Genomic DNA, 26,790 nt, shown 5'->3' on the forward strand with positions numbered 1-26,790 from the left:
CTGGTTCAGAAAGTGCTGAAAAGACACAGTAATGTTGTTCTTTACACAGTTGGGTACTTGCAGTGTAGTGCTAGCATTTTGGGGTTCTTTGGCTAGGAAAATGACCCAGAGGCATGAATTTGAGGTTATTTTTAATAAATACTCTCTTCTAACATTGAGAGATTTGTCAACAGTACAGGAAAATTAAGAAGTGCACAGACTATTGAGATGCTCCTTGTGGTGTGTATTTAGTTCATTGTTGTTGTTGCAATAACCTGTTTAGTAATCGAGTTTCTACGGGGAAGAAAACCTTCCCAAGAAGAGGATAGTCTTGGTCTTGTTGTGCCTGATAAAGAAGAGGAAAGGGTGATCTGCCACAAAGATAACAGTAGCACCAAGACTTCGTGATGCCAGTGTTGCTGAACTGGCAGCTGCTGCCTCTGTGCCTTCTTCATTGACTTCCAGGTAACACTTGTGAAAAACTTGTGACAAAAACAGATCACCAGTCTTGGACATTGCTGTGAAATCAGCTTGACCTTCTGTGAAGGCATCTTGTATGCCCATCCTGCTCAAAGTAGATTTGAGGTCATATTTCTCTTCTAACGTGAACCTGGGCAGATAAACTTCCATGTTCATTTTCTCCATTAGTTCTGGATTGGTCCATGCAGACAAGTTTTCAAAGGTCAATTCTCTTTCTAGCTGCAGTTAGTAAAAAGAAAATTAGAAAATTAAAAAATGTTCAAAAACCTGTGCCCCAAGGGCTATTTCTTCTCTTTTCTTAAATGCAGAACTTTCCAAGAGCTTGTAAGAGTACAAGAAAAACAGTAATGAAACAGTTTGGAGATCTTTTTGACTAAAGGAGAATGTTTTTCTATTGTATATCAATGCAGTATTTGAACTGTTCCCAGTAACTGTCAGGGAATATAGCAGAGCTACAATAGTCTAGTTGGTTCTCTGGTCCCAGGGCTGTTTTCCCCACATTTTAGAATTTACTGAAAAGAGCTTCCCCCCCAAAGACACACACCTTATAAATGACAATTTCTTAAGGGTTTGTTATCCAAAGGCAGAATCAGGCACTTTTTACAGAAGGTGGCAGTGTCCACCTAGGTCTGAACATAACAGAGGCTGCCCAATTTTTGGTGGGGTTTTTTTGGAATGAAATCACATCTGTCCAAATTGGTGCAGACAGTGGATCTCAGCAGTGCTGGTTTTCTGTCCTCCTTTTTGTTTGGCTGGAAAAGGAGCAATCTTATGGGGTTTGGGTTACCTGTTTCCGGGACTGATCAACATTAGAAACCACAGACATGCTAGCTTCCAAGACTAAGAAATATATTCTGAGCTCCAAGAGCTTCAAGCTCACAGTAGTAAACCAGATTTGGGATTTGTGTTACCTTGAGCCTGATCCTTCCATTACCTACCTCCTCCTTGGTATTTTACCTCACACATGCATAAAGTAAGTAAATAATGTCACTCTTACTTTTTTGCATGATTCTCAGGTTTTTTACCTTTTGTAAGCCAGCGATGTCACTCGGTAGCAGGATAAACATGCTGAGGTCATTGTTGACGTATGGAAGCTCAAGAACATCAGCCTGAACTGATTCTATGTAGTTTAAGTTAAACTTATCTCTCAGGTACATCATGGGCACTGGTTTAGTTGTATGCTGCAACAAATCAAATCAAATGTTTTACATTTGTACTCTGAACAGTAAAAGGACTGAGTTAAAGTAGCACAGTGCATGTTTATTGTAAATACAATAAGTCCTCTACAAACTGCCCAATGTGTCTGAGACATCCTTATGGGCAGGACACAGAACACAGGATCTTCAGAGGACCCCTGGTTTTCTGGAAAAGAACTGGGAGGCATGGCATGCTGTCTGAGCTGTCTCAGATGACACCAATTATAGGAAACTCTATGCCACTCTGATTTGTTGAATGGTTAAAAGTGAAAATGTAAAAAACTAACCCATTCAGTTTTGTTCACCTCTTTGTTTTTCCTGCCTTCAGAGAATGGAAGCTTGTTTGAAGTCAGCTTCTGACAACTTACTTGTGGCTCAGGGCCAGGTATGTGTGTGCAGTCTTAGTGCTGAAGGTGTGGTGAAGAAAGTACAGTGTATGCTTTAAATGAAATAACTATCATGCCACATGGATTTAAAGGGTGACAGGATTTCTACCACCTGACTCCCCCCGCCCCCCCCCCATCTTTTTCAGGTTTTTCCACCTGCAGTGTAGGAAATAGGGCAGTATATTGCCATACCATGTTTATTCTGAAAGGTCTCTGCCTGGTAGCTTCAGCTTCAAACTTTGTTGCCCAGTTTCCTTTGAAGTAGAGTGCATTTATCAGGACTAGCCTCGTGAGTGAATCTACAGATCCAGGAGGCAGCAGATTTTGGATTTTACCTAGAGAAAACAGAGGGACATTCACACATCTGTGCAGTTTCATTGTTTCAGTCTAAGTGCTGGCACAGTTTTTGGGGATATAAACCATGGAAATTTTAAGTGCTGCCATAGCACCCATCTGTCTTGAGATTCCTCGCAAATATGTAGTTACTGGGGTAATCTTGATTTACACAAAGAAGAATAAGCCATATTCCTCATACATTGAGATGGAGGACACTAATTTCAGTAAGAGTTTGTCAGTAGATGAGTAATTTAGAAAAGTCTGATTTACCTTTCTGAGGTGAATTGTTTACCTGCCATGCGTCCCATGGGTACAGAGAAGCTAAAATGGCTTCTTTTTGATTTGGAGAGGAGAGGCTGGAACTTACCTTCAGTCTGTTGTTCCACACTGGAATTGATGTCTCTCCTGATTTCATCTGCTGCTCCCACAAAGTCGACTGACTGTGGCTCTGCACTGTAATATCTCTTGGCTAACAGTAAGTATTCCTGCAGTGCAAGAGAGACACCTGACTTAGGTTTGTTGCCTGCCAATATGAGTACTACTACAGCAAGAGATAAAAATTATGTGGACACAAGCACAGTGTTTTCTCAAAGGAACAAAGTATTTTTTAATGGAAACACTCAATTTAAACATTCTCATCTAACTACATATAAAAATCACTGTGAGATTAGGTACACATCCAAAAAAACTAAAATTTTATGCCCAAAGTCTAAGGAAAAGTATCCTAGAAAGTATTCACATTAAGGATAATAGCATAATTTGCAAATGTAGTGAAAATATTTAAAAGTATATGGCTTATGTTGCCATAGGTAGATCATGAAGATTAAATGACACTGCATAATCTGAATAAAAGTCTTACCTTACTGAAAGGCAATGATTTTTCTCCATATAACTGGCTGACACTTTTAAGCAGGTAATTTTTAGTGGGTTGGTTGATTTCAAAGCTGAGTGCTTTAAATCCAGTATGGATATTGTCTGATTTGCCAACTTCTGTCTTGAAGAAAGAGAAAAAAAAAAAAAAAGAGGACATTTTTCATCTGTTGTATAAAAATCTCAGTTTTTTCCTTCACACAAATCCAAATAAATTATTTCTCTTCAGGTGATCTGTTACCTTTATTACAACAGAAGAAGTGCTCTAAACTGGACAGCTATTAAAAGAATCATTTTAAAGTATTAGAATTTGCAGATGCGGCATAGACACTGTGGGCATCTTGGAATGCAAGTGTTAAGAGCCTGAACTATGTAAAATATTTGAGGGTTTGTAAGTGGAGATTGTGAAACTTTGGATATTCAGAAAATGAGAGTCAGAGAGTAATTCTTACACAATGCACAAAGATTTGGCTCTATTGCTCCCTTAATTTATGAAAGTCTGAAGTGTTACATGGAAGGTTTGCCTCTGAATTTCTTAATCTCTCTCTTAGTATTTTGTGGTTCATTTTTTTTTAATGTTTCAGTAATTGCAGTAAATTCTTTATATTGAAGTGACAGGATTAAATGGATGTGGGCTCAGACTCTCCAATGAGCTCAAGGAAGAAGCTCTGAATTAGTAAACTAAAAGTCTGTGCCTGTGCTGTATTCACGTCACAGTTATATCAGAATCAGAGGCACGAACAGACCCTTAAATCTTCAGAGTGTTAGAACCCATAGCACTCTGTAATTCTTACAGTTCGGGCAAGCGTTACTCATGAGGAGCAATCCCTCTCCTGTTCATGCAGTGCAAATGAGATGTTGACATAAAACCTAAAATAAATCTTCCCAACATGGGATTTGGCTGTGGGATGCAGATCCATTCATCAAAACTAGCAGCAGTTGGGGTTTTGTGGGCAGACTGCAGGGAAGCAGCTCACCCCCCTAAAGAATAAGGATGATTGAAAAGAGCAGGCAGAAGAGTTTGACATCACCATGTTTGAATTGTCAGTGAGGAAAACTATCAACTCAGAGGAATTCCATTTGCTTTTCTGTATTTTTCTGCTATGTTAGATTATGTATACGTTGGGACAAGACGCCTGCCAGTATGGCAAAGATTTAGCTCAGGAATGTAATGATTCCCATTTCTCTAAGATTTATTGTGGGCAACTGGTCTACTTTGGGAAATTCCAAGGCATAGATTTATGTTGTTAACTTCTTGATTGAAATGGAGACTAATTTCTGAAACATATCATGCATAGGTCACCAGGAAAAGTTAATGTTCTGGTTTTTGTTGTCATGATGCTGTAATCAAATATATGGAAGAGCAACTCTTTTCTTGGCATTAGGTTTCTGAGGTAAGAACTGTGCTAGCTTTTGTATAGTAATAGTCTGAGAAAGAAATCTATCCTCAGAGCTAAAAGAAATAGATCAAGAGATCAATTGAGCATCAAATGTTAAATTTTGCAAATCTGAGGTTAGATTGTGCAATTCTGTGTAAAAGGGAGAAGCACGTAATAAGTGTTGCATTAGGTGAAGGTATCACAGAATGCTGCACCAATTAATTGTGTACACGAAATCTGAGAAAGACAAACATAAGCAAATGTAAATGTGGAAGGAAAACACAAGCAGGAGAAGATGTGACCATGCCCATAGCTTGATCACCAGCTTGGGTGACATACCTTCTGGAAACATGCACGTCGATTTGATAGACTCTCTTCTGTTCTGGAGTAGACATGCATTCTTATGGTTGTGGTGACATTTTTGGCTCCTTCAGCTTTGTTAAAGTGAAGTACCTGTAGTAGGAAAAGAAATAATAAATGTAACAATAAAAAATTTGCTATTTCAGTGACATTTTTCAGTGACGTTTTTCAGTGATGTCATGGGGACTGGTAATGAGGAGAGTCTGGCTCAGATTTTGTTCTTGTGTCCAGTCCTTACTGAATATGAAATCTTTGGTTAGGTCCTGATGCCCATGTGTACAAAATGGCTTCTGCAAACTAAGCTGAGGGCTGCAGGGAAAAACTCTTATGTACGTGGCCTTCATTGAGGAGTCTGCCTGCTTTAAGTTATGCTCTGGGATGACCAGTTAATACCTGGAAAGAGCCAATCACCTCCGGATGGAGTCTACCAAAGCAGAAATCTAAATGGAGCTCTGCTATGTGTCAGAAAGCCTGAAAAATTGTGCAGGCAGTTCCATGCCTTAAATCCCTTTCTCTGGGCTTGTTCACTACCCAGGCAACAGAGGGGTGCAACCAACCTTGGAACAGTTTTCAGAAGAGCTGTGCCCTTTGTTTTGTTTTGTTTTCCCTTCATCCTAACAGAAGATCACTCCTTTTCTACCCTACTGGGTCTCTTTTGTCCTGTAAATCAGGAGTTAGGTCACTGCCTTAGCATGTGGGACAACTTCTGCCTTAGCAGATGCAAACTCACAAACCTCCCCTCCTACAACAGGAGCCAGGTACCTTCATTAGGTGTTTGGTAACCATGCATTGGGGCTGTTCTCACTGTCCCCTGACAACACCACGAGCTTTGAACAAGTGTGACATGACAATTTCAGTCAGTAATTTTGCCTGTAAAATACATACCCCAAAGAAAGGGTTGTAGTCTCAATGTGGTTTTTCTCTAATCTTGTAGATGTGGATTTATGTTTAGCAAAGCGTAAAATTTAAAATAACTTTAGGGGAGAGTCCTCAAAACTCTATACATAATATGGCTTTCCTCTGTTCCATCACAGCAAATTTCTGGCATGGAGGACATTAGTCCAAGAGATCAACTCTTTCAGACAGCTACTTTTTGAAGCCTAGACTCACCTTTGCCATCTGATCTGCAGTGTTACCTTTGGCTCCCAAATAAACAGTAGCCAGGGCAGATGAAATACTCCAAGGAGAGAACAATATATTCTTGTCACCATCTTCCTGACATTGCTGTTTGAAAAAGTCGAGAGCAAAGCTTGTGTTTGCTTTATTCAATGCATCCATTGTCCTGAAGTGGCACAGAAAGGGAGAAAATATGCTATTAATGAAACAATAACTATGATTGCTATTTGTTTAGAAGTTCCTCTTCACTGTTGGAACTTTTTTGTGATTTAAAGACTTTCTAAAACTGCCTATATGAAGAATGAGGAGCGTTAACTATTATAAAGTCACATAAAGTTTAGCATGTCCTGTTTCACTGATGGCACTAGCTATCATTTTTAGGGATGAACCAGCCTCTAGCTGTGTTTCATATTTGTTCACCAGGAAATTTATTGCACTGCCCTTTACAGCATCTTGGAGTGACAGTTGATAGCATTATTCAGCAAAGCCGGCTGTAGCGACTATTGAGAAACTGTCTCTTATGAAAAATGTTATGCTTCAATTTGTTCAAGAGCCTTTTGATGCTCATCTCTGTAGTGAACCAAGACTCTGGTAACAATAGCAGTCAAAGTATTCCTTTAAGTCAAGACAAAACACTCCTTCCTCTACTTGAGCAAGCACTGCCCCAACTATTGCATGCTAAGCATGCTGAATTACCTTTCTGACTTTTAAAAATGTTCTGAAACCCTGTCTTACAGCACCAGCCCAGATCCTAGCTTCCCAGTTCTTCTGCAATACAAGCTTTCCATATTCAACAGACCACAAGGGCTGCTATTTATCATTTGCCTTGAAGGTTTAGCTGAGGGTTCTAGTCAGGGACTAAGAGTATTTCAGTTGGTATAGGATGGCCTTAGAATAAAAGATAGTTTTTGACCCTAGTAACTTGCAAACCAGGAGCTAAACTGATAATTCTAGGGACTAAAGAGTACAAGAACAAATTAGCTGACTTAAGAAACACAGCGGTTCTTAGTCTGCTATGATATATATGCTAGTCAGTGAGCTCTAGAAATTACAGAACTCTGAACAATAAGTTGCTCTTCCTGTATGTTTTTAAGACCTTCATCTTCTAGACTGTGCCTGTGTAATCTTAGTTAATTACTTTTCCAAGCATTAGTTGTTTCCAGTTCAAATACCTGCTTCCTTTTTTCCTATGCATTTGTCAACAAAGCAACAACAGTCAAGAACAAGTGAAATAAATAGTGTCCAGAAATCATTACAGTACCTTATTTTGTGCAGGGAGAAACACTGCTGCTCTGGGTGTCTCCAAGGTTTCTGCAGCTCACATGAAGGGTAGGATGAATTTATAGTGTGCCTGGCCTGTTCTGCAAAGGTTCTTATGACTCATAATTCTGCAATGTAATATGCCCTGGAGGCCACATCCCTGTGGAAGAACTGAATCACCTCAGAATAAGATGTGAAATGATGGTAAGAATGATACCATACAAGAGCTTTACAAAACTGACTGCTTAAGTATTTCTGTAAACACTTTTGTGGCAACAGGCTAGTAACAACTTGAATCCACACTACTTTGAACAATCTTTCTTTTGTGGTTTGGAGAGTTTAAAAAAAGGCAGTCGCTGACCTACTTCTTTTATGGTTTTTCTAACAGAATTTATCTCTTAGAAACAGACAGAAAAAAAGGAAAGTGACTTCTTGTGTGTGAGTTTTTTCTATTGCCCGCTTCCTTCTGAGAAAGAATTTGTCATTCCTGGTGGGTTTCTGTTTTAGAAAAATGGGGTTTGTTAATCTTGAAGGATTCTAAGACTGTACAGCCAGGGAAACTGTAACTGTGAGATGGGAAGGTTTAGAGACAGGCACCAGACCCTTGCTTGTATTAACAGTGGGCAAAATCACTTGAACTTCGTGTAGGTCTTAGATTAGATTTCATTTCTGTTTCCCCACCCAGTCTGGAAGCTGTTTGACCCATGTAGCACATCAGAGATCTATTCTTTATTTTCCATTCCAGAAATGAATATTCTGTCAAATCCTCTTTTTCTTCTTTCCTGGACTACTAAAATACATCTTTCCCTGGTTTTCCTTGCAATCATGCTGTCCCTGCTTCTGTAGCCCTTCCTGTATCTGTCCATCCCCACTCTGACCCCTAACTGAAACACCCTGTAAAATCCTGCCTTGCCCTTTATTTAATTTTTTCTCTCTACGCTGTTGATACCTCTGCCCTGAAAACCTGAATAGGAATTTGATACCTCCCCAACACTGAGCAGAACTCACTCACAAGGTCTGTTTCCTCCACATAAACTCCATTTGGAGAGCTTTCTTCTCACCTGCTGTCTGTGAGCATACATTTAACATGGACTTATGTTGCAGGGCAGAGGTTTTCATGAAGGATCTCATGATGAGGAATGAACCATGGAAATGCCTGCAAAATTTGGTGCGGGGTGTAGGAGGGTACAGCTGCAAAGGATCCCTTGACAATAGTGAAACTTCTATATCAATGTAACTTGGGAATTGAAAGCTTTGCTGAAGTTGTTTTCCTACCTGTGAGGAGCCACATTACTTTAATTGGATGGTGTTTTCCTGCCCCTCAGGTATTTTGAAATGGTAGCTATGCAAAAGGGGCATGTTTCAGTGTGAGTTGTAATTAGATGTATATATTGTTTTCCAGAGAGCAGCATAGTGTAGGAGAGATATTCACTGCAGAACTAATTGCTCCCATTGCACCTGGGAAAGCTGTAATCTGTTTACATTGGCCTTAAATGGTTTCCAAAGCATAAATGATTTGAGCAATCCTTGTAAATTTAGCCCTGTTGTTGAAGAGTGATAGATACCCTGAAAAGACTTCATCCCTTAGAGCAATTGCTGTGGATTTTCTGGTTATAAAGCGGGGGTGAACTTAATTTGCTAGCTAGTGCTACTGCTTGCTGCCTTACAAGAGGTGACTGGGGTGTTCTGTTTACACAGAAATTCTGGGTTAGGCTGAATGAGAGGTTTGTTCTTTTGCACAAGGTTTCACAGCTACCTTTTTAGAACACTGAGTAACTAAAATTATACTCATCTCAGAAGACAAAATATGCTTTATCAATGTGATGGATTGATAATATTTTCTAATATCCCTTTAAATTAGCATCACTGGAGGACACAGCTCATTGGATGGTGCTACTGCTGACTCAGTAGCAGTGGTACTCTCACTCCCACTCCTTACCAAGTCAACACAGTAGCACACTAGAAGACTTATATTTGTGTTAATAGTGTTCTTCCTGTGGGAAGTAAACCTGTGGTCCCTTTCACTGCAGTCATTCATGTTTCCATTTGGTTAGGACAAATATTGGCAGGATACCAGTGCCCTGGCCAAATCTCAGCTATATAAAGGCATTTTGTGTTCCTCCAGTTTCAGTGTAACTTTGCACACGTCATTTTGACTTTCCTACACAGTGTGTTGCTCTGTTCATTAGTGCCTGGGTTCAGGAGTAGATGATGTGTTTGATGTCTGAACAGAACATTATAAAGTGCCCTATGAAAGTTCTTAAGGGTCTTGAGAAAAAGACTTGCTGTCACAGAAAAATGGTAGCTTCTGCTCTGACACAGTATTTTTAGGGTACAACTTTCCATGGCTGGTATTCATGCTCATTGGTAGATTATTTTAGCTGTCCACTCTGTATAGCTCTTGGAAATCTTATTTAATTCAGAACTAACGTGTTCTATATTTCAGGTAGATCAGAAGAAAATGTGGTGTTTGAAGGAAAGCTCTTCAGTTTCCCTGACATCCTCAAGTGTTTTTTACAAGTAAAAGCACTGTTTATTTACTTGGCAGGGAAGAATTTCTGATTCAGCCAGCAGAGCACTCTATTCAAGTTTTTGACTCAGCCAGAGCAGGCCAGTAGATTTTAAACATGAAAGGAATTTAAATGTCCCCAAAGTTTTAAAAGGATTTTAGGATATACAAGGAGCAGGGGGAGGAGAAGGGTTTTGAAATCTGAGAATATTTTAATCTCTTTGTAGGTGTGATTTTTTTTTTTTTTTAATCTCTCTGTGATTTAAATTCAAAAACTAAGGAGGATGGGGGCATAGAAAATGAGACAATAGTAAGAGTGATAAGCGCTCTATTCTGCATTGGCGTGGCCTCACCTTGAATACCGTGTGCGATTTGGGAACCACAGTATAAAAAAGACATTGAGCTATTGGAGAGTGTCCAAAGGAGGGCCATGAGGGTGGTGAGGGGACTGGAGGCAAATCCGTATGAGGAGCGACTGAGGTCGCTTGGTCTGTTCAGCCTGAAGAGGAGACTGAGGGGAGACCTCATTGTGATCTTCAACATCCTCACAAGGGGAAGTGGAGGTGCAAGTACTGATCTCTTCACTCTCATGACCAGTGACAGGACTTGAGGAAACAGCATGGAGCTGACTCAAGGAAGATTTAGGCTGGATATCAGGAAAAGGTTCTTCACCCAGAGGGTGGTTGGGCACTGGAACAGGATCCCCAGGGAAGTGGTCACAGCACCAAGCCTGTCTGAGTTCAAAGAGCATTTGAACAACACTCTCAGGGCACATGATGTGACTCTTGGAGTGTCCTGTTCAGGGCCAGGAGTTGGACTCAATGATCCTGATGGGTCTCTTCCACCTCGGCATATTCTATGACTAGAAACATAACATTTTCTGTGCTAAGGAGGGCTCTTTTCTGGGTGATGCCTCTGTCATAGTGTAATTGAGAGTATGGCATGAATTTTTCCTAACATTGTCAACTGAAAAACCTATATGCATTACCTAGACTGAGTATAACAGATTTTGGGTTGTGCTGTAAAGGAATTTTATGTATGATGATAAGTTTGAATCAACCAGAAATCTCAAACAGGTTTTAAGTTTAAGAGATATTAATTATTTGAGTATCCTTCTTGCCTTTAAAGTTTTGGTTGATAATACACGTGTCTTTATTTTGAAACTGAGTAGATAGAGATCTGTTGCGCACCTCCTACAAGTAAATTTGCAAGCCTTCCCTTGCCAAGCAATCCTTGCTGACATACTCTAACACTATGTAAAACCTTATGAGTTTCCAAAGGGTGTGGTGAGGTTCCTATATAAATATTATTGAGGCATTTTTTTCCACACCTGGAGAAGCAAAGGTGTGGTAAAATTTGACAGTCCCAGCAGAATTCCTCATACTTTAGTATTACTTCTATATGCTTTAGCTTAGACACTGTAATTAATAAAGGTAGTATTTGTCCTGAGAAATTCTGCTCTGGTAAGAAGCTCAACACTTCTAAGAAAGGATTGATCTCCATATCTGAAAAGGGACAGTTTATCTGTGAATGAATATGCATACTGTTTCCATATGTCCAAGGGTGCAGTTTTCCTTTGAATGACTCAGATGGGGAGCATTTTAAAAGTATCGAAGGTCACAGATGACATCAAAAATATGAAGAGTGGCCTGAATTTCTCAGTCATGATACACAGTGCTGCATTATGAGTAATGACGTATATGCGGCTTGTATGCACTTCAGCTGAAACCTGTCATTTTTCCAAAGAAATCTCTCAAAGGGTGGAACTGTATGTCAGCTGCACAGCTACTGAATCACAAAGCTGATCCCTTCTTCCTCTTCCAGTGCTATAGTGAAGGATGTGCCACATTACGGGATGAAGAATGTGAATATCAAGTCAACTATCTTCAAAACACATTTCTAAACAAGAGCCCATCTGAAAACAGAGCCTTGTGCTGATGTGCCAGAGCTGGATAGACCAGAAAGACTGTCTTTTAAGAAAGTCATTTAAACATTTGCTCTATTTTTCATTCAGCTTGATTGCAAATATTCTTGCTTTGTGGAATGACCAGGAGTTTCCCAAGAAACCAAGGCAGTTGGTGATTTCAGGAGTTTCAGCAGGAGAATTTCCCCAATACTCACTTAAGGAGGTGTACAGGAAATCTTAGCTATTCTCTGATCTGCTTGGCACTTGCTGCCCCTTCATAGTTGCATGCTTTTTAGGCTAACCTTGGAACTGATCTGAACTACCTGATTAAGTGCACATACAGCAACAGTAATGCTTTGTCCTGGAAGAGGGTAACCCCAAAAATGAGGGCTTGGAATGGAATTTCCCCTTTAGACTGACAAGGACCTTGGCTGAGCTGGAGTGTCATGAGCATCACTTGAACATGACTTATCAATGACTTTGCCATTGCATCTTTCCATCTCTCACATTCCCTGCCTGTAGCACAAAGGATCTGAGTCTCTTGAGACCCGACATCCTCTTGCATGGTTCAAGTTAATAAGCTTTTCATAGCCAAGTAGAAATTAATGACTTGGTAGATGACAAGACAAGATCATCTCATATTCATTTCTGCTCTCAGGTAAAATAAGATGGAAGGTTTTCATTTTGTTCCTCAAACTTTTGTGAGACCTGCAAAAGTGTGAACTTGCAGGGTATTGCACTGAGGACTTTCTTTTAAACTATCCTGATGATCATCTGCTCTTTACGAAACCATTTCCAAACTCTTTTGATTCAGCTGTAAGGAGATCTTAATAGCTCCATTATCTTTTTGACCAATATCTATGGCTTTTAGCTCTTTGAAAGCCAAAAGCAGAACTATCTCTGTGTAGTTTAAACCTAGTGCAGTAGTCCCTTTCAGCTGCTTCAGACTTTTCTTTCTTCTTGGTCTATCTTCCTTCCTTTTCTAGACCTTCGGCTTTATCTTCCTTAATAACCTTTATCCTTTTTATTACGCCTTGCTCCTGTGGTTGCTAATTTCTTTACTGGGAACATAGACAGACCGACACACAGGTCAAGGCTGATTTGAATTCAGTGGAACAGAGGCAACATCAGGCTAAGGAAAGTTACCAGAGGACATCTAAGGAAAGGCAGAGCAACTGCTCTCTGTTTGTGGCTGGAGGAATGGGCTCTCCCCCACCTCCTGCAGATGCAGCCGAGATGCATCTTGGCCTCTCTAGCTGACACAGCATAATTTCATAGCAGATGGTCCCTCCAGGCAGTAGGAGGGGTAAACTGTCCTCCCACTTTCTTCCTTGCCCTGACATTTCTCCTCTTAGAATCATGTCTTGACTCCAGCCCTGCCCTTTTCCCTCACTGCCCACAGGACTAGAGATTGCTAAAGGGCAAGGAGGAACAAGGAGGGCATGGTGAGGGTGGGGATAGTCAGCGCCTTGGGGAAAGATAGTTAATGAACTATATCAAAGGGAGATGAGGCAGAAGGAAAGAGAAAAGAGGGAAGAGGAAAAGAGGAACTGCTCCTGCACACAGCCTTGTGAAGTTCAATGGCTCCTCCTCTGCCCCCTTTAATCTGTAATTCCCTTCCTTACAAAAACAACTGGCACCTCACTATTCTCCCACTCCACATTAGCTTCTTATCAGAGCCATTAAACTGGAATTTTACCTCTGTGACTAAGAAGTCAGCCTTCCTTGTAAGGATATGCTCACCTCCAGGAAACTGTTCCTGTTCTCTAAAGGTGCCACTAATAGAAATTCTTTGTTTCCCTGATGTGGGATGCTATTGCTAGCATTTAGAAAAAGTAAGTGATAAATGAATTAAAGAAATAAGAGCACGAAATTAGTTTGGAATACTTTTTTTCCTAAGACTAGCATGCAATTTGAGAGTGTTTGTTCCTTTCACAAGACAGTTGGACTATATGGTATTAAACTCTTTTTCTTGTGATGTTTAATACTGTAACAGTGAGGAAAGAGAGGCCAGGTGCAAACAATATCCCAATAATATTCCCATATAATAAAATGTAGATAAAGTATAAATTATGCTTCTGGACTAAAAATGTGTAGCATGAAGCTATTATCTCCCTTTTGTTCCTTAGCCTTTTTAACCATCCTAGGAATTTGTTGTTCACGTGGTGACCAAACACTCCTTGGGATTTTCAGAGGAATTCTGTATTGGCTCCAAGAGGTTTAAAAGTAAGGGAAAACAGTGAGAGCTTTGTGGACTGGGCATGGGAGAATCAAAATGAAGGGACTGGTGGGGCTCATTCTCACGTGTGACCAACTCTCATTTGGTGAGAGAAAGCTGAGCTGGCTAGATCGTCTACACTGCTTCTACATTAGTAATATTTGTATTGATATTTAAAATGAAATTAGTCCTAACATTGTGGATTCTCCAAATTTAAAGATATGCAACATTTGGCTGGGAAGGGCCCTGATGTGTTTTTGAAGTTAAGACCAGGTGACTGTCAGCTGCCCATTCCAACACAAGTTACTCTCTAACTCTGTGAACTTCAGGAGACCAACTTTTGCAAATAACGGACTTTGTTCAACCCAGCAATATTACTTGCATTTTTATGTATTAGAACAATTAGTCCTGGAATAAACAGTAATTCTGTCATGTCTATGGAATTACCTTCCTATTGTAAGACCGCAAGAAAGCAAGCAAGTGTGGTCTTGTATTGGCACAACTCAGTAATCCTTTGCATTAATTTTCTCTTTCCATGCTTGAAATTACAAATGTATGTGGGGTGTGGTGGTAGAGCAATAAAAGACTTTAATGACAGATCCTAAATCTGTGAGTGTGAGCCTTCTTCCATACTTGTGCTGAAGGACATTCTGTGGGTAAACAAGAGCATAATGCACCTGTAATTCATGAGGCAGCAGAAAGCTGAAGTCTCTAAGACATGGTGCTATTTTGCTTCTTTGGGGATGGAGAGAAGAAGCTGTAGCCTCATTTCTTGGCACAAAGGAGAGGACTTGTTCCATGCTGAGTGGTGGAGGTCTGATATCTGGCACACAGCTTGGGGCTAGATCCAGGCTTCTTCCTTTAGGTGCCTGTACTTTGGGTGCCTGTTATTACAGAAGCTACAGTACCTGAGGTGTGGAAGGCTGTTGAAATTTTTAGCATTCAAACAAATGTTTCTCTACCAGGGATCTGAGGACTTCAGCATCCATTCCTTAATGGGGGTATGATTTGCCAAATTCCAAAATGGTTTCTGAAAACAGGACTGGGAATACATGGGGTTTTTTCTTTTAAGGAAATGACTGCTGAGGACAAGAATATGACTGCTCATTGCTGTGCTGGCAGCTGAAGTCAACAGAAATCGGGAGGTAGCACTGAAAATATCTGTCTATGTACAGGAGCAGATGTACTTCTTCATTTCTTCTGTTTGTGAAGAAGTATGTTTTAATTGATAAAAACTAAAACAACCTGGAAATAATGCAGAAATAATGCAGAAGAATAGAACAAATCTGCTGTAATTTAAGTGTCCTTAAGAATTTAGGTGCCCTATTTCCATGACCAGATCAACAGAAACTCTAGGACAATACTAAACACGTTGTTAGCTCTCTTGCAATAAATTTCCCCATTTGTTATCTCTTGATCAGCAATCAACTAAGATAAAGGAAAGTGAAGGAACATATTTGAACTATTTACACACCCGTGAAGGTGGTGTCATGTTATCTTTGTTCTTTTGCAAGACCGTGTTTGCTACCAGCAAGTTGTGTCCCACCAAAGTATGTGTTATTTTGGAGGATGGAGCAGGAGAAGCCAGAACAAGTAGAACAAGCAAATATTGTGTGGTGGAACTGAAAAAGCATTCCACCACAGTCCTCCCAGCACTGGTGCTATGCTGTACCTACTGGAATCAGGAAAGAGCATAGCCTTCTTGCAGCAACTGCACTCCCCAAAATCTTTCTGTTTTACTTTCCTGGTACTTCTTTGTGACAGTTCCTCACAGTTCTGTTTCCTTTCTCTCTTCAGTGACAAAGAGATGAATAACTAAATCCAGAGAAAAACTGTAACTCGCCGTAGACATCCCATCTCCTAGCATGATTATTCTCTTTAGCTTCTGAATAAAAGCCCATACAGCTTTGTAAGCACACCATAAGGATAAGTAAAAACCACCTTCACATTTCCCTTTCTCCTGTGTTCTCTGCAGCAGTGCTGTATCTCAGTGACATGTAGATTCTGCACATATCCAGCTGCCTTCCACACTGCTTATCAACTCCTGTTTCAGAGAAACTGGATGAATCATGGTTTGTGCAGGAATTGTTGTATCTGACTAGTTTGAATGGCATGAATAAGAGAGTAAGGGTCATGCTGGCCCCTTCCTGGAAGAAAATTGGTCTCAATATTGCATCTTTACCCAGAATTAAGACAGACTCTCATTTCTCACTTCTCTGAAATCATTGCACCAACTCAAATAGAAGAATCACAGAAACATAGAGTATTTCAAGTTGGAAGGGACCCATAAGGATCACTGAGTCCAACTCCCTGCTCCTCACAGAACTATCTATAAATAAACCATATGCCTAAGAGCATTGTCCAGATACTCCATGAACTCTGACAGACATGGCACAATGACCACATCCCTGGGAAAGCCTGTTCCAGCGACCAACCCTCTGGATGAAGAAACTTTTCCTAATGTGATCGTTCCTCACAGCTGATACAGCTTCTTTCCATTTCTTCATGCTCTTGCTGGTCACTAGACAGAGGAGAACAGCACCTCGCCCTCCACTGCCCCACTGAGGAAGTTGTAGGCTGTGATGAGGTCACCCCTCAACCTTCTCTTCTCCAAGAAGAGCAAGCCAAGTGACCTCAGACACTCCTTGTAAGTTTTGCCCTTGAGAGTTTTCACCATTTTGGTCACCCTCCTCTGTATACACTCCAGCAGTGTGATGTTCTTCTTATATTGTAGAGCCCAAAACTGCCCCCAGGCCTCAAGGTGAGGCTGCCCCAGTGCAGAGCAGAGTGAGACAATCCCCTCCCTTGCCTGGCTGGCGATGCTGTGCCTGATGCCCCCCAGGACACAGTTGGCCCCACTGGCTGCCAGGGCACTGCTGACTCATGTCCAGCTTGCCATCTGCCCAAAGCCCCAGATTTGTACATATAACCAGGATTACCCTGTCCTAGGTGTACTTAAAATACTCCAAATGAAATGCATTTGCTTAAATAAATTTTTATTACGATTAAAGGAGCAAAAGTGTACATCCACAAGACCCATTTATGCAGGGATATATGGAGAAAATTTGAATAGCAACCTGCCATGTTTGGTCATGATGATTGTGCCACAAAGACTTAAGAAGAAATATGAATTATAAAATTCCTAAAATGCATCTTTAGAAAGTGAGGAAGAGCATTGCAGTATCAGGAGTAGAAAGAAAACTCAATTGCTTTGTCAGAGTAGGTATGGTTGGTGGTAGTTTAGAGTTTAATCTAGGAAATTTTGAGTGACTTATTCCAGAGGAGTCACCATAAAATTTGTCCATAGGGAAACCTGGCTTAGTTAGAAGACCTCATTTTTTTTCAAAAAAAAAGGTGTTGTGTTTTTTCAGTGTGATGATTTGGCACTATTGTTGTTAAATTGCACCAGGAGCATCTCTGTTAATGCCCATGCTTACTTTAAGTCAGAATTTTAATCCCTGAACATCCATGAGTAAATAATAATACTCTGCAGAAAGGAAAGGCAAAGGCTGTTTTCATGGCATAATTTCTCTGCCTTAACCTTTTTTTTGTTTTAAATAAAGCCTTCTGGCTTTAGAAAATATGGATGAAAGATAAAGTCTGTGTTTCTTTTTAGACTTGATACTGCAGCACTTTAGGTCTTGCTGTGAGGGACAGAAACTCTTTCAGCTTTCCTCTCTTTAAGGGGAAAAGCATCTGCCAAAGAACAAGATGCTGTCACTTGGGTTGTGCTTGATCAAGAAGAGGAAAGGGTGGTCAGCCCTAATCTCTTCAGAGACACTTGTGCCATCCACCCCAGCTTCTGATGAGCCTACTCCCTTACTGCCTGCTTCATAGATTTCCACAGATGCTTCATGGAACGCTGCAGACACCTTCAGGCTCTCTGCTGAAGAGATGCCAGAGAGATTGGCTGATGAGCTGAACAGGTCAGTGATACCCAAGGATTTTAAGACAGATGTAAGGTTATATTTTTCCTCAATCTTCATGCGGGGGAGATAAACTCTAATCTTCCTCTCTTCCATCTTACTAGAACTGGTCCACTCCTTGAGATTTTCAAAGGTGATTGCGGTCTCAAGCTGCAAGGAAACAAACAAATTAGATCTTTGGGATGAGAGCACAACCTCTTTTGTAGCAATGCAGTACCATTAAACTGACTGCTCTTGCCATGGTGTATTTTCAGGATATATACAGATTCATGTGTCTAGAAGAGGAAAGCAAACCATGACTCTCTCTTCTCTGTCCTGCTTCCTATTTCTTTAATAGGCTTACTGCAAATTAATAGTCTTAGTTAGATGGCTACTCAGCAAATTTCACCAAAGATCTTGCCTATTTATCTTCTTTTCTTTAGAACTATATTCCAAAATCATTCTGTGCTTATGAATTGTAAGCTCTATCTACATTTAAGACCTCCAAGTAAGGAAATGTTAATGGTAACCAATTACCAATACCTGCAGTATCTAGAGGCATTTGAACCCAGCTAAATTTCATCAGTAATAAGTGAGCTGTCAGCTACTACTGAAGAAATCTAGCTGTGTTCAAATGACTCTTTGTTTTTATAATTTAGGTTCTTTAAGTTAGTGTGCAATCATTTCAATGAATGCTGATTTATAACATAACTGTTCCTATTCAAACTGCATTCCGGCCAATGACAATATCCCATGCCCATATTCTGTCCATATCAATAATAACATGTCATGTAAGTTTTACTTTCTGACATTGCTTTAACCATTCCAGTACCCCTCCTATTCAATTTTTAGATAGTTTAATTTTTGAAGGTATGAAGGAAGCATGTTGAAGGCTGTCAAACTATTCAATAATTACAAATACTCGAGCTAATATGAACTTCTCAGGAAGCTCCTCAGGATGCAGGAATTGAGATATAAAAGCTGTGGGGGTCAAGCTGCTGGAGTAGCAGCTTCTTATCTGAGAAGAATCTGTTCTGCAGTGACAAAAATTTTACCCACTAAAGCAGTTGCTTAGCAATCTATCCTCAGCACAAACTTTTGCAGGACCACTGAGACAGCTGCATGCCTCTATGCAACAATCCCATGTTGCCAATATTCAGGTCTGTGCTGGTGATGTGCTTTAAGATAACTTTGTTGTGAAGAGCTTTTCAGCACCTAAATTTCACCATGTTTGTAGTTTTCTGAAACCCAGCTGCCAGGGCCATACCTGCTCCAGCCCAGAGATGTCATCAGGCAACAGCACCCACAGGCTCAGCCGCCCACTGGCATATGGAAGCTCCAGGATCCTACATTTCTCAGAAGGGATCTCTGCCACTTTAAATGTACCAATCTGAGACATCATCTGCACAGGTTTGCTTTCTTGCTGCAAAACCGAAGAAAACAATACAGTTCTCACAAAGATTGTTCCTAGAGTGTAGAAATGCCTACTTACGGTTAAAGCTGATAATTGCTCTTTTTCAGGAAGATTGTACAACAACTTGTCTACTCCCTTCATAAATTCTAGAAGGTGACACCTTTAAAGTGTTGTACGCCCACATACCTCAGTAATTCTGAAAGGAATTGTCTGGGTGTCTTCTTCCTTAAATGCTTTCTCCCACAATCCTTTGAAGTAAATGGCACTGACCAGGACCATGTCAGTTTGTGAACTCACGGAGCTTGGTTGAAGGATATTTTTGATTGTCCCTTCAAGAATGCATAGGAAGAAAGAACATGTATAATGTATCTGTGTATAACACATCTGACTTGGCAATTACAACATTAAATGGAGGGTACAGGACTTGTGGGAAGGAGGGTGTAGCAGGGACATTATTCTGGTTTTGTAGCTGTTATCTTGTAGTTCCAAGGTTGATTTTCTTACTGCCGTTGACAATGGCTGTAGTTTCTCTCCCTATAAAGAATTATAGTGAGAGATAAAAGAGCCAGAGATTTACTTGTTACAAAGTGAGTGTATTTTGTGACAACAGGAAGAACCATTGGAACCTTTTATCCCAGGATGGTCTCCCAACCAAACATTTAATACTTTTTGCTTCAAACAAAAGTTGAAACATTGGTGTCAAACAATTTATCAATGTGTACAAAGCATATCTTAGTACTGTCCCTTTTATCAGGAATGGAAGTATTACATTTCTACAAAGCCTCTACAGATAGAGAGAGTCCTCTAACAGGAGTGTGTCTGAGGAAAAAAAAATTGTTATATGCTAGTTCTGTATCTGGAAACTTATCTATTATCCAGGAGAAGGAGCAGAGGGAAAGGCTTTGGTTTTTCAGCACCTGACTTAAGTGTTCTCATATGTTGTTCAAACATGGTGGCAGAAGGGAAAATACCTATGCTGATAGTTGGCTTCCTCTTACCATTTGTCTGACTTTCAACCCAGGAATTTATGAGCTCTCTGGATTTTTCTGCAGCTGTTTGAAAGCTGATAGATTCCAAACCTCCTTTATACAGTTCCTTCACACATTGTATGTATTCCTGCAAAGAAAGAGCATGCTATTTTCAGATCAGAATGTCAAAGCATTTTGCAAATGCAAAAGGCAAGAGTGAAATTAACAGATATGAGCAATATGCTTATTAAGGCTAATCAGTAAACCATAAGCTAGTTTATAAGCATCTTAAGGTTTCACATGCACAATTTCAAGCAATTTTTAACATTTTAATCAATGTTTTCCCGAACTGAGTTTGATCCAAAACCAACATTCACTTCAGTTAAGTATGGGGTTTTTTTCATTTTGCCCAATTTAAAATTTTAATTTTTGCAATGGTATTTTCCTTTAATTTCAAATTAAATGTTCCTTTCAATGGAAAACCTTGCAATATTTTTGAGAACCTGAAGTTATTTTTCAGGTTTGTTTTGCAAGGTGAGAAAAGAGTTGATCTCTTGCCAACAAAAATTACCTTTATTAATTATACCTTTACCTGATTGGATCTTTATTGTACTTTGCACAAACATCTTTTTGGCTAGTCACATTTTCTCTCAAGGCTCCCAAGGTTTAGGGCTGTGATAGAGAGAATCATTCCATGTGGAAGAAAATTTCTTTAGCAGAACCTGGACTTTTTACAGTGCTTTTTGCATTACAGAAAATTACAGCTTTGACATTCAGATCACATCTTAGAGCAACTTACCGGCAGGATTGGGTATTTCTCTTCAGCATAAAGTCTACGGGCGATGCTGATCGAATAATTGTCACTTGGTTTGGTGATTTGGGTGAAGATGTCCTTAAGTGAAGTGTGGATGCTCACCGATGTGCCGCACTGATTGACATGAATACAAATAAAAAGATAGATGATTTATCCTGGTTTTAATAATGAGGAGGTATTACATCCTATATGAAAAGAGTAGAGTAGTTCAGATGCTTCTTCTTATAAAACTGTTCATCCTATGCTGATGTAGTAATTTTGTAATATATACAATTAGGTGATGGTTTTCTACTGTAATTTCCTCACACCTTTTGGGGGCGGGGGGGCTTTTAATTACCTGCCACGGTAATCTAGCTCCAGCAGATCACGTAGGCTTTCCTTTGTTCCCAACCAGTCCTGTTTAACCAGTAGCACCCAGCTACTTTGCCTAATCATACAAATATCTACAATTTCCCCCTATTGGCCCAATATTATGGTGATGGGTTTCATTTTATGCTTGCTCTGAATCCTCTTTTACCTTCCTCCCCTGTCCATTCTTATGAATGAAGTGTTTCCCAAATGCTGGATGAGGAGTGCTAGCTGCACATTGGAGTAGGATTGGAACTGCTAAGAGACTACTTTATCTGATAGTTTTTGCTCCCAGGAGAAGCTGACATAGAGAGGGAGATGAAATTATTTCTGTACCTGAGATTCAGTGCTCTCTCCAAATCCTGGGATTTTATCAAAGTGGATAGCCTGTAATTAAGAGTAACAGTAGTTGAAATAACTGGTATGACAACAGAAAGGTTATGCAACTGAGATTAACACATAATGTTTGAAGCAAACCTATCAACTAACAGAGAAGCTGCATGACTCAAAAAGTGCAATCTGTCTGTACCATCTCTGAATAGCCATGCCTACTGTTGCCTGCTTAGATGATCCTTTTTTCTATTGAACATCTAGGATTCAGCTCCACTGTGTGCTACCAATAATACCAACTTTCTTATAGGCAACAAGCCAGCCACTCTCTTTCAAGATAGTGAGAGCTGTAAGAAACACATGAAACACTTTGCAGTCTGGGAATATGTTTTGGCTCTTTCCCTAGAGATTTTGTCTGCTTTCCTTATATAAACAAAGGATCACTCAAATGTGTTTTCATCTTTGAGAATTCTACTGCTAACAATGATAAAATTTAAATCCAGTTTCAAGATTTCAGGCTGATGCATTTGTTTAACACTATGGGAGTTTGAGGTGGCCACAGCTTTTGTGTCACCATGTGTGACACCACACATTTTTTAGCCTCCGAGCAACATTATCCTGAGCAGCAGGAGGGTTTAAATCCTTAAATGTAGTCTCACCTTTTCTATCTGAGCCTTGGTGTTATCTTTGGCACCTATGTAGACCATGGACAGGGTTGAAATGATGAGCAGAGGGGAGTAGCAGACATTCTCCTGGACACTCTGGCTTCTCAGCTCCCTGAATATGTCACAACAAACTTCCGTGCTCACTGGACCGATGGAGCCCATTGTGCAACAGCAGTGCCTGGAGCAAAGAGCAGAAATACAATAACAATGTAATGGTGGGAATACCATGCACACACAGCACACACAGCACACACACTTTAATAGGAGTTTTCAGGCAATAAAATATAAACAAGTAGTTTGGAAATCATTCTGTGTTAACATGTCCTTTGCTATGTCACCTCTCTTGCATGTTAGAAACTCTGTTTTCACAAATCTGTTTCCTTCTGCATTTCTATACATTTACCTTTTTTGTAACTGTTCCTCAGAGGTCTGGAATCTGTGTGTGATTTCTGTTTACCTTTTCAAAGCAGTCAAACAACAATTGTCTGTACTTATTTTCACTCACTGAGAGCTAGAATTCCTAAGTACTTCATAGTAGCTTGATGAAAACAAGTAAATATTATCTCTTTGATATACTTGCAAAGCTGGAAATTTAAGTGCAAATTATACTTGCTCTAGGTTTGGACAGATACAGGTAAAAGCAGAGGGTGGCCATTTTTATTTTTTAAAAGTAAGTAGATGTAGTAAAGTATCTATTTGTTGCACAGTACTTACTGTCAGTAGATCTTCAAAGGCCCATAGCTTTACACTTGTTTTAGTAATGGAAGCATCTATAGGCAATACGATTCATCTAAAGTCACCTAGTCTAGGAGCAAGACTGATGCACAAAATTCATGTTTCATTGTATTGTGCTTTCAGATATAGCTTGCTTTGCTTAATTATGCTTTATTTTCTCAGATTATAACCTGTCTGATAAATTAAATTGCTGTTTTTCAAAATCCAGCCCCCTAGGTAGGAGCTAAATGCTGGGCTCTCAAGTTTCTCTTTGTAGTGTTAAGCTCCACCAAAGTGTTTTGTGACTGTCCTCTTCGATATACACATACAGACATACACTTATTTCTCTCACTTTCCCAACTTTATAAGTTGTTTAAAAACTGTACATCTGTCCACCCATGCACCTTTCCATATTGTCTTGTGTTCACCAACCGTATTTTTCAGGAATGCAACTCTTAGAGAAATTTCACACTATAATAAACTTAGCAAATTCACTTAACGCTACAGTTCTGCTCTCGATGCACTCTTTTGAACCAGAGGTCAAGCAAGAAAACTTATTACTTGTCTGTCAAAATCAATCTTAAAAGATACTGAACGGGAGGATAAGATGCTCTGAAATAAAATCATGTTTTGAGCACAAAATAATATTTTAACCACAAAGAATAACTTAAAAATCTCCCCAAAGCCACAAATATTCAGATTTTCCACATAATAAAATAGTGTAGAATGCATATACACAGGTAATATTTGTAGAGAATATCACGTAAATATTCTGTCCTGAAAAATATCAAACAAAAACCAATAACTTATCTCTTTTTAAGTTTAGTCAGAAACAAGAAATAATAGAGTGAAAAGGTAAATTTTCCTAGAGAAATGCTTACCTTCAAGCCTCAGCACCAAAGACAATACAGCTTTCCAGCTGTATGTGGGTATACTGGCTGAGCCCTGGGGAATTTATACAGTCCGAGTTGTGACCCACCCATTGTTGCCCTTCAGAAGTTTGACTTTTGACACCATAAAAATAAATTAATGGTATTAGGTCACTTTTTTGCTTCAATGGGTTCGTGTTCGATGAAAGGGACAACAAATATTAGTTTTTTATTCTGTATTACAGTGCTTTTCACCAGTACATCAGGGCCATTGGGCTGGAGAAAAGGCCAGGAAATAATGCCTCATTTGCAAGTAGATAGGGGGATGGCAGTAAAAACAAAAAATGTGAAAACCTTAGTGATGTCACACATAATTAGCAGTTATTAGTCAATATGTCAGTAATTAATCAGTTTACTATTATGGTTGTAGTAATAGACCAGAACTCTCTTTCAGATGATCCTTTTTGAATGTACAAAATGCGGCCATGCTAGACAGAATAGAAGGGAGAACAGGACCTAGCCTTTTATTCTACTAACAAAACTGGGGAAATAAAAAAGGGTGCATGTGACAAAAACAATTGAGATGAAAGTCAAAAAAGAAACATTTTCTTTGTATGAGTGTGGTTTTATAGCGAAGTGTTTTATTCTCAGGGGTTAACAGCAGACCATAATTAGACAAAGTAAAAAACAGTCAGTTCCAAATGTATTTGTGTATGCACTTGCATTGTATCTCTCAGATCTTCCATGAGTAACTCAATGGCCTGACAGATGATGGAGGAACGGTGAAATCCAGCTAGAGGAGTGTTCATGGTCTGTGGGACAATCATAATATACAATAGCAAATATATTTCAGTTATAAAAGCATTTCACTTACAAAAGCTATTGTTCTGTATTGAAACAATAGAATGGACAAACAGTTACGAAACCATTCTGACCTCTGCAAAGCACTGTGTGATTTCTAAAACGGGGGGGGGGGAAATGGGGGAAGAGAGGAGGGAGATCCCAAAGTCTGTACAACATAATTCTTCAGAATATATGGGACATAACTGTGATCTCTGATATGAAGAGTAGGCTCCTGTACTGCTGCCAAAAGTTTAGGCAGTCCAGTGTTCTTTGCCTCAGTCTGCTTTCTCTTGTGAAAATAAATGTGCCACATAAATCTACATTCCCCTTGATGAATTGTTCCCTGTCAGTGTGTAGCTCAGGACATGAGGTGGTAACACAGACATCAGGACAGGCAGAAGTGCTTTCTAGTGCTAGGCAGCCAGAAGAAAACCTGACATATTAAATAGTGGGAGGTGTGCCTCGACCTCAAGTCACAGGGTATGTATCACACGTTGCTTTCCTTTTAAGCTTTGTGCCCACAAAATAATGATTATCAGTTATCCTTCTAAGCTGATGATGAAAAAGATGAAGAGAACGTGCCAAAGTGGGCATATGGCAGCGATGCTGAACTAGGAGGAGCTGTGGACTCCCTCAAGGGTCTCAAAAAGAGATGTGGATAGACTGGAGAGCTCAGCAGTCACCATATGTATTTAATTTAACAAAAGTAACTGCAAGATTCTCCATCTGTGATGGGCTGATCCTCATTGCAAGTGCAGCTTGGAGAATGAGAGGTTAAGAACAGCCCTCCATAGAGAGATCTGTGGGTTTGGGTAGATGGCAAGTTGAATATGAGTCAACAGTGTGTCCTGGTAGCCAAAAGGGCCAACCACATACTGGGGTGCATCAGGCACAGCATCACCAGATAGTTGAGGGAGGTGATTGACCCTGGAGGGGATCTTTAATGTCCCTTGAAACCCAAACCATTCTATGATTCTATGATTTTCCCACTCTGCTCTGCACTGATGTGGCCTCACCTCGAGTGTGGTGACAAAGATGGTGAAAGGCCTTAAGGACAAAACTTACAAGGATCGTCTGAGGTGATTTGGCTTGTTCAGCTTGGAGAAGAGAAGGCTGAGAGGTGATCTCATCTCAGCCTACAACTTCCTCGATGGGGGCAGTGGAGGGGGAGGTGTTGATCTCCTCTCTCTGATGACCTGTGATGGGACCCGAGGAAATGGAATGAAGCTGCATCAAGGGAAGCTTAGACTGGACACTGGGAAAATGTTCTTCATCCAGAGGGTGGTCAGTCACACCCTGAAACAGGCTCCTTAGGGAAGTGGTCACAGCACCCAGCATGTCAGAGTTCAGTGAGTGTCTGGACAATGTTCTTAGTCATATGGTTTATTTATAGGAAGTCCTGCAAGGAGCAGAGAGCTGAACTCAATGTCCTTATAGTTTCCTTCCAATGTGACATACTCTGATTCTTCAAACCTGTGTCTTCACCAAATAAGCTGTTTTCTCACATTGTTTATAGTGCATCTCAGATTTATGCCACTATTTTCACTCTTTATCCCTTTTTTGTTCAGGACCACTTTGTGTTCATCAGGGTTTAGTTCTACCACACTGGTCTTCCACTGCTGCATGTAAGAGCTGGTCAGGGTATTTAACTCAGTGAAATCTGCTTTTCAAATGTCCTTCAAGACTCTGTGCTACACAACCGTGATTCCCATTCCCTTAGTCTGGTCTGCCATACATGAATTACAGAAGTGTCCAGACCTGTATCACAAGTCCAGCTCATGACATATACCCTGTATTTTAGGACCTACAAACAGATTCAGGAAGAAGCTGCACTTTTATCAGTAATCATTTTTTTCACATCATCACACTGAAAGAATAGAATAAAAATTACCCCAGTGGTTTTTTATACCTGGTGAATTTGACTT

At 40.0% G+C, this 26,790-nt stretch overlaps 2 protein-coding genes and 1 long non-coding RNA gene across 3 annotated transcripts; 1 reads left to right on the top strand and 2 right to left on the bottom strand.

Moving 5' to 3' along the window:
• Nucleotides 1-114: 114 nt before the first annotated feature.
• LOC121674622 (serpin B10-like) lies at nucleotides 115-7,468 on the bottom strand. The gene is made up of 8 exons (XM_042049122.1): nucleotides 7,364-7,468; nucleotides 6,097-6,268; nucleotides 4,966-5,079; nucleotides 3,237-3,371; nucleotides 2,745-2,862; nucleotides 2,234-2,376; nucleotides 1,485-1,640; nucleotides 115-678 (listed from the first exon to the last, which is right to left on the bottom strand). The coding sequence occupies exons 2-8, from the start codon at nucleotides 6,262-6,264 to the stop codon at nucleotides 274-276; spliced, it is 1,239 nt and encodes a 412-aa protein (XP_041905056.1). The 5' UTR covers nucleotides 6,265-6,268; nucleotides 7,364-7,468; the 3' UTR covers nucleotides 115-273.
• LOC121674626 lies at nucleotides 1,319-25,628 on the top strand. The gene is made up of 3 exons (XR_006019729.1): nucleotides 1,319-1,407; nucleotides 10,640-10,649; nucleotides 25,619-25,628. It is a non-coding gene; the product is annotated as an uncharacterized LOC121674626 (long non-coding RNA).
• Nucleotides 17,568-24,072, bottom strand: LOC121674625 (ovalbumin-like). Its single transcript, XM_042049126.1, has 8 exons — nucleotides 24,035-24,072; nucleotides 22,434-22,617; nucleotides 21,781-21,831; nucleotides 21,082-21,210; nucleotides 20,313-20,430; nucleotides 19,501-19,643; nucleotides 19,168-19,323; nucleotides 17,568-18,071 (listed from the first exon to the last, which is right to left on the bottom strand). The coding sequence occupies exons 2-8, from the start codon at nucleotides 22,599-22,601 to the stop codon at nucleotides 17,676-17,678; spliced, it is 1,161 nt and encodes a 386-aa protein (XP_041905060.1). The 5' UTR covers nucleotides 22,602-22,617; nucleotides 24,035-24,072; the 3' UTR covers nucleotides 17,568-17,675.
• Nucleotides 25,629-26,790: the final 1,162 nt, after the last annotated feature.

Source organism: Corvus kubaryi, unplaced genomic scaffold, assembly GCF_017639235.1.
Source record: "Corvus kubaryi isolate FWS band 111438036 unplaced genomic scaffold, C.kubaryi_AGA036_p1.0 69, whole genome shotgun sequence".
Classification (NCBI taxonomy): Eukaryota; Metazoa; Chordata; class Aves; order Passeriformes; family Corvidae; genus Corvus; species Corvus kubaryi.

Coding starts and splice junctions, on each gene's coding strand:
- LOC121674622 (XM_042049122.1), bottom strand. CDS start 6,264: ATGGATGCATTGAATAAAGCAAACACAAGCTTTGCTCTCGACTTTTTC. Junction 5,080..6,096: donor CTGCAGATCAGATGGCAAAG/GTGAGTCTAGGC, acceptor TTCCTACTACAG/GTACTTCACTTTAACAAAGC. Junction 3,372..4,965: donor GACGTGCATGTTTCCAGAAG/GTATGTCACCCA, acceptor TCTTTCTTCAAG/ACAGAAGTTGGCAAATCAGA.
- LOC121674625 (XM_042049126.1), bottom strand. CDS start 22,601: ATGGGCTCCATCGGTCCAGTGAGCACGGAAGTTTGTTGTGACATATTC. Junction 20,431..21,081: donor AGAAATACCCAATCCTGCCG/GTAAGTTGCTCT, acceptor CTTTCTTTGCAG/GAATACATACAATGTGTGAA. Junction 19,324..19,500: donor TTCCTTTCAGAATTACTGAG/GTATGTGGGCGT, acceptor TCGGTTTTGCAG/CAAGAAAGCAAACCTGTGCA.